At 32.9% G+C, this 8,031-nt stretch overlaps 1 protein-coding gene across 1 annotated transcript; it reads left to right on the top strand.

Moving 5' to 3' along the window:
- Window positions 1–5,917: 5,917 nt before the first annotated feature.
- LOC128179632 (sarcoplasmic calcium-binding protein-like) lies at window positions 5,918–6,725 on the top strand. Its single transcript, XM_052847136.1, has one exon. The coding sequence runs from the start codon at window positions 5,933–5,935 to the stop codon at window positions 6,512–6,514; it is 582 nt and encodes a 193-aa protein (XP_052703096.1). The 5' UTR covers window positions 5,918–5,932; the 3' UTR covers window positions 6,515–6,725.
- Window positions 6,726–8,031: the final 1,306 nt, after the last annotated feature.

The following is an 8,031-nucleotide window of genomic DNA, read 5'->3' as shown; positions in this document are numbered from 1 at the left end:
TCTAATGTTTTCACCCGTGGTGCTATGCCAAAAATGGCCGACTTTTAACCCGTAATTTACGGTGACTTAAAGTTTGAAGACACGTTTTGAATACCGCATATGCTTTGGCGAGACTCAAAAGATTTGTTACATGCTTCCATACCTCCGTATTGAGACGAGAAACGTAAACAAAGACGAACAAAGTCATGGATTAAGTCACAGTGCACTCGCGCTATATTTCCCGCGATCAATTTAGAGATGGATCAAACATCTGTAATGAGTGTACTGGCTATTTCAGTATAGTCTGTGATACCTGCCTCATTGACATATAATTTGTTTTTAATCTTTTTTTAATATAGAGATTTTATATATATATACTAGCAGGAACCATTCTTTACTGTCATATCGATCCATTTTTAAAGTAATTGTGCATGCATGAGTAGGAAGGAAATAAACAATTGCACATTTTGAACTATAAATAAAAATGAATAAAATGGAAATATAAACAGTTAAAAAAATTATAAAGATATTGCATATAGTCAGACCATTATATTTAAAAGTGGGAAATTACACACCTACAAACAGGTACCGGTCTCTCTCTCTCTCTCTCTCTCTCTCTCTCTCTCTCTCTCTCTCTGGGAAGGGGGTTGCGCTGTATATATCATAACCATTAAAATTAGTACATTTGGCATACTTATTGTAGAGCAATACTCTCAAAAATTCTTTGACGTTCGTTGATACCTAGATAAAACTATAAGTTGACAATGATGCAAGGTATGTGTAATTCTTGCTGCGCTCGCCAGAACGGTAGCACCGTAAAACATATTATCAATTTTCCGCATCAAACGAACTATTTTCAACTCATTTCGCTGAATATCTGCAGTTGAAACTATAACGCCATGGCGTCAACCAAGCAAAAAGATGACGTCACAATACAAATGAAACGCTGCGCAAAAGCGTGCGCACTCGATCTGTACTCGGCCTCGTTAAGGAATGAATTCAATGAAGCGGTTTTATAAAAAAGCGTAAACTGCCCCAAACCATTTTATATCGTATAAAACTAAAAAATATTGCATTCATTGCTTATAATTTGATTTTGTGCTATTAATTGTATATAAACAGTCATTTGACCTTTAAAATGACATCAAATTGTAAAAAATTAAAACGTAACGTCAGGCTGATCCATACATTTTTGACGTTAGTCCTACTATGACGTAGGCCACATTCTTTATACCATATAAAAAAATTTTTTAGCCGATCAGAAAGCGCGTTACAACCAGAATTAAGGACGTTGGATCCTGCGATCAAAAGTCTCTAAGTTTTTTTCTAAAGTATCTTTTTAACATCTACACACATATCTAAACCTAAATTCAAAACAAAATTTTGGGGTCTATATGCTCCTTTCGGTGCTACAGTGTATTTCATATGACCTTTCTGCACTGAAATTGCAAATTGCACATAAATCGCTTTTCAGTCTATAATTTTTTATCGAAATGAACCATGATATCAAAAACAAATATACATTATTTAGAATTAATAAAATTAAAATTATCATAATGAAAAAGTTTGCAATTTCTTCACCTTATTGATATTTTGACCTTTTTGCACTGAAAAATACTATTTTTATTCATAAACGATTCAACATGCAATTAAATAATTTAAAAGTCTCAAACTTTTTCTCAAATTATGACAGACTTGTCAAATGAAACTTAAATATTCAGAAAATAAAACCAAAAGTATGGGTCTATAATGTAAATTTTGAGATATAGCATGAAATAAGCTAATTTTAGGGGAAAATTGGTGTTGATTTTTTCTTTACTTTTATGAAATATCACTTAAATATGCCAATATATGTCGATAGAAATATTGAAATATTGTTGAAATATGTTTTTTGAAACAACACGAAGATATCCCAATGCATAAACTATCTGAAAATTTGGTCTGCACGGAAAATAAGAAAGCTAAAATTACAGTTCTCTAAAACAACTGAGTTATGAAAAATGTTCATTTTCTTCTTAAAAACCTTCCGCCACAAAATATAGTCCCTTACTACACTCTCTAAATATGGAATTTTTCCTTCACTATTTCATTCAATATGTTCTATTTGGCATTGTAAAAAAGGAATTTACAAGTAGAATTCATATATGACACAGAATTTCCAGACTAGATGTGACCCAAAATGGCTACCCAAAATCAGAGGATCGAACCTCTTTAAATTATAACAAAATAAGGTGTGGGAATTGTACATGATATTTTTCAAGGCATCACATTCCGCTATCATCAAATGACGGAGATAAACAGACTTATTAATATGTCACACACGCACACTGTGAATATTAAGTAAGAAATACACAGCATGTACCCAATGAAAGGGAACTATTTACAGACATTGTTGTCAAGCTTTTTATCATAACAGTTGACATCGCCAACGGCTAATGATATAGTGATTTACTGTAGAAGAAAATCTTGTTTAGACTCATACATGAACTCAATTATGATGAATTTAATGTCAATGAAATGGTTTATAGAAATTTTAAAGCAAAATCTATAAATGATGATTAAAATAAACTCAATACTGATTATACAAGTATTTGTTCTAAATATTTTTAAAAATAAAAGAAAGTAATTGAGTGTATTTAATTACATTCGTCGAAGTGATTAGAAATAATTAATTGAATTTGAAAATAATCAATTAATTGTAAGTGCAAGTAATTGCAAAGTTATCAAATTGAATGTATCTGAAAGTATTTAATTACAATTCAAAGTATATGACCCCAGCTTTGTCTGATAGATGTGCAATTGATCTGCATGCCAAACCTTCTTATCTTAAAAACTGTAGAAGGAGTTTTCATGGGAGTATAGGGTTACCTTACTGCAATACTATAACCTAATAAAAATCAGCAGCTAATATATCTTGCATAAATAATCAAAAAATCAAAACCCAAGTAATATGCACAAATGTACCAATTGTATGAAAGACAAATTGGATAACCCGATCATAGGAAGCTTCCCGCCCAACATTTTAATATCCAGATTTTTACTCCGGAAACTCTGTCTAAAGTATAACAAGTTCACTTGACTATCAATTGTTAAAACGTCTGGTATCTGAACATTCAAATCGTTCAGAGATTAAAACTTCGCCAGTAAAGTTTGTTTTCCAAAATCAACCCAACAAAATGCACTGATTTTGTTTTAATTAAGTACTTTAGTAGTCATTAGTTTTCTGCAGCCCGAGGAACAGTGTTTATCATTAGAAGTATTTATATCTAGTTGTCTATTTAAATCTATCTATCTATCTATCTATCTATCTATCTATCTATCTATCTGTATTACTTTATGAAGTTTCATCATTAATGCAGAACTTGAAAAAACAGTAAAGGTACATGTTATGGTAAAATAACCTGCCACTAATGCTGAGCAAATTCAGGGAAATCAAATGGTGTTATTTCATAAAAGACTGCTTTCAATTTTACAATTTTGTATCATTAAAGGCTCGACACCTAATGATAACAAGTTTGCATCATAAGCGGTTGACTGAGAGTGTAGATATTTGCTTGTTTCAATAAGCGTTACGGCTGCTGTGCATTTGTGACGCCGAATGATACAATTCCATCATTAAGCGGCGATATATCATTAGCCGTTGGCGATGTCAACTGTCATGCAATATTTCAAAGCATTATAGGCGTTGCAATTGCACCGATTCATGATATTTATATGATTAAGCGGTGTTGTATCATTAACAGTTTGTTACAGTCCATAAAAAAATAGACGAAGGAACACATGTAAATCATGAATTCAGATATAAGAATTATTAACGTTAAAAAAATTGTGAAATAAAGACAATTTGATTAACATCACGACCATTGAAATCTTTAGACGTTTGTCATACACCCTTAAAGTCCTCACTATTTAAGGGCCATTAAGCCTTTCCAGCCTTTTGAACTGAAACTCAGTTTATGTTCTATATGACTACTGTGATTTAAATTGAAAAACAAATCCCTGTATTGGCTAAAATAGTAAAAAAAAAGTAATAATTCAGTAGACTTGTAGAAGAGAAGTGTGCCTCGTAGATATTCTGTAGCCGAGAGGTTTCTCGTAGTTGTACGTACTAAGTTTGGTTACTTGTATGTGCTGTTTGCAAGTACTGTTTCGTCAATATTCGTTGAATACCAATTTTCTTGGATTTCGTTGTTAACTTGATCCATGAAAATAAATGTTCATTGAAACGCAATTTCTATTTACATTTTGTATTGAAAGGGTCATTAGCCACGAATTTACGTATCCTTGAAACTGTGATTTTTACCCTATCCTCGAAAAATGATACCCTTGAATATTAATGAAACCACAGTAGTTTAAACACGCTTCTTTCGTAGGGTAATATCTTCCTTTACAGCTTGCAGTCCAAGTTCAACCTGTATGATATATGAATGCGAAAATTACTTACACAAATATTAATAAATGTACATACATGTATGCGTTGATATCAGACATTTAACAGGATACTCTTGAATAAAGACTACATGTTTTTCGATTATAAACTTAAATTATATCTGACATAGAAACTAAAGTGTTAGTACTTTAAAAATGCAAAAAAAGAAAATGACACCAGGAAATAAGAAACCCTTTCCTCTTTACAGTCACAATACATATTTTGTTATTTAAATTTTTTTTTTAAAAAGGAAGCTGATTTGCATCTATAAAGCAGACATTTTAAATCTGGTATGTGTCGTATTCTGTATACTTTCTGTAGTTTGTGTCAACCATTTGCATGAGCAAAAACGTCTATTTAAATTTATTGTCGGCCATTTGGTCATTGGCTGATTGTATTAACAATTTTCCTACTCCATGCTAAATCAGCATATCTTGTATATTACACAAAATCAATTTCAACTTATTTTGATGAGTTGCCACGATGCATGCAAATGCATGCAACGCGGATACGTTTACAGGCATTTTTGTAACAGCATGTCAGTTCGCTTGATGAAGCAACTTAGAATAGCACCGACACTAAAGACCAATCCACACTTTACGAAAGTTATGTCCTTTGGTCGCCATCTTTGGGAAAAAACCCATAGGTTTCTCAAAGTAGCCATTGAAGTTTAGAGGTTTGTAACCTTGTCCATTTGACAATAAAATTCCTTTTCCGTTGTGTATTTTGATTGCCCCATGATGTGACAACCCATACATCGAATGAATAAAACAAAGTCAACGAGATTTTATCACAGAACGCACACATATATGGGAGCATAAAGAAGGAAAAAGGTTTTTTTCCCCTTTTGACCTTTGGGTTGACCCCGCAAAGGGAAACAACTTTTGCAAAGTGTGGATTGGACTAAGTATACTGACTAATTGCAATGTTTACAGCGGGTTTGATTTAACACGTGTTGCTACTATTTTCTACGAATGTCGTTGTATTCGTTAACAATTATTCTTTTGTATTTGTGTTTCAAATGTCTCTGAATTTGTACACTTCTATGAACTGTACTTTCAATGAGGAACATTAGTCACAATCCATATACGTTTCTCCCAAAATCAAAAAGGTTTAACAAATCATATGGGGTTTTCCTTTCGACAAACCACTTAAAGTGATTAAGTGAGTAGATTTTTTGTTTTATTAGCTATCCTCTTGTACCATTCACACTTTTGTGAATGAAAAAAAACCCCACTGTGGATTTGTCAGAACTCGTGATATCCTTTCGTAGAAAAATATTTAAATTTATTCAAATAAAAGACATAACCATAAACTGATTTGTATTTTCCTCGTTGTGTGAGTAATATGGTATATATGATACACATTAAACAAATAATACTCAAAACATAATTCAACATAATATCTATGGTCACATTGCGGCTATTTCGTCGTCGTTTAAATCAAATTATTAAATGCTAGGATATAAGTATATATCTTATTGACACTGACTGAATTCATTTATCTGTATTTCATCACAGAAAAATGGAATACTTGAAGAAAAAGTGGTCAGTTTGGTTCCAAACATTAGATGATGACCGCGACGGTGTAATATCCACTAAGGACGTGGGCATCGCGACCAAGAAGTTTGCGGGAATTAAGGAGGAATTAGAAAGAAGGGACAAATCAGGAGACAAGGGACCAGAGAGTAGGGAGTTTGACATCAACAAATGGTGGAACGTCTACATCTTCCGTAGGGGTCCCGAGGTGAAGATGACGAACGATGAATTCGAGATGACGAACGATGAATTCGTGAATTCTCTCGCAGAGGCCTACCAAAAAGACAATGCTGCTTTCCGTGAGGAAATGGAGCGATGTTTCGAGGACATTGCAAACTTTCTCACACCTGACATGAAGCGAGATATTACCAAAGAGGAGTTCGCCGATGCTTTCAAGGCTTTTATGGTCGGCCAGGTAGACGAGAAAAAGATTGAGGAGGCATACGAGCTGTTCATGGCCGCCCATGAAAAGCTCACCGTACAGTTGTTAGTTGACGCCTGGGTCCAGTTCACAGCAGATGTCGATCAAAGCAAACAGGATATCATTATGGAAATTTATGGAAACTAACCATTTGCTTTTGAACATTGAAATTGTACGATATATTTTAGCATTTTACAATATAGTTAAAATGATAAAATGGCAAATGAATTATGAAAGGCACTACCCTGATCAAAGTATGGCTTTTGAGCACTAAAAAAGCATGTTCGATACATTTTGAAGTTTATGCTCTGTTGAAATAAGCTGAATGTTGCAAAACAATAATAAATCGTTTTAAGAATTCTTGAATCGGTGTCAGCTTTTAAGTTTAAGATTGGTTTGAAGATAATATAATGAAATATCTAAAACTGATCATTATTATACCACACACCTCATTTAAAACTTATATCTGTGAAATTGTAATTTTGCAAATACAATATCGTAATTGTACATTTTATTTTTCTTATGGATGAAAAATGACAATAACAAACTGTCAACCATCTCAAAAATCCATACAATGAAGTACAAATTCAGAGCAGAGCAACACGGACCTCTAAAAAGATGGAGGTAGGATCAGGTGCGTAGGAGGAGTAAGCATCATATGCCTACCGATCACACCCGCTGTGTGCTCTTTGTCGTAATCGGGAAAATCAGGAAAGTCTGTAGACAATTAGGCGATTAATCATGGTCTAACAATTAGTATGAAAAATGTCAGTTAACATGCGACTCAGTGGAAGATTGTATTTGCTGATAATGTCGATGTATCGACCATAGAACTTACGAAAAGATTACTTCAAACGAGACTGTTGATAATCGTGTTTTATCAACTTGTTTGTCAGTAGCTTGTCTCGCCTTAAAAACTGTTCATAGCATGCCTTTGTGTATCGAACTAACTGAGAGGCAAAAACACCATATGCAGGTGATTAAGGTATATTGCTACATAAGTAAGGAAAGTTGACAATAGAAAAATTGATGTCACCGCGTTTATTATTTTATATTTCTCTCGCCATCAATTATTAATTAAATCAATTTCAATCTCTCTGCTATGTGTTTATTAAAAAAAAAACCCGCATTTTGGGGCATTTTAATGGACTTGGTATTTTCAATTTTTCAGGTTTGTTTAAAGTTTTTCATAGTAGTACTCAAGTTAAAAAATGATCATCTCATCTTCCAAAACATAGTCTAGTCTCCAATGCGGATAGATACCACTTTATTCCCATTTCCTGTGCTGTCATAAAATGATGATTTTCAGCAATGATATAGAAGTAATATAGTTTAACTTCTATACATGGGCTAATCAATTAGCTGCAGAAAAGGGCATACCGTAATCGCCTGAATGGGAACGGAATAAAAAAAACATCAGGTCTCTTCATATTATCTCTGGATAACAACATTTTAGGGAACTATGTTTTTTCGGAAAAAATATTATGAGCTCGTTTTACATTAAATCAAGAAAATGGATGCAAAAAGATGCGAGTAAAGAATTCGATCGGCATCGGATATATCTTCTTAGATCTGTAAACTGTTACATATTATGACTTTGTTTAAAGATAAAACTAAACATATACACGTATTTTTATTATCTAAGTGTAAATGAAACAAATTTT

This window comes from Crassostrea angulata, chromosome 4, assembly GCF_025612915.1.
Source record: "Crassostrea angulata isolate pt1a10 chromosome 4, ASM2561291v2, whole genome shotgun sequence".
In the NCBI taxonomy this organism is placed as follows: Eukaryota; Metazoa; Mollusca; class Bivalvia; order Ostreida; family Ostreidae; genus Magallana; species Magallana angulata.
The sequence above is the reverse complement of the archived record's forward strand: the minus strand, read 5'-3'. Positions and strand labels throughout refer to the sequence as shown.

What these genes read in the sequence shown, in the direction of transcription:
- LOC128179632 (XM_052847136.1), top strand. Translation starts at nt 5,933, where the DNA reads ATGGAATACTTGAAGAAAAAGTGGTCAGTTTGGTTCCAAACATTAGAT.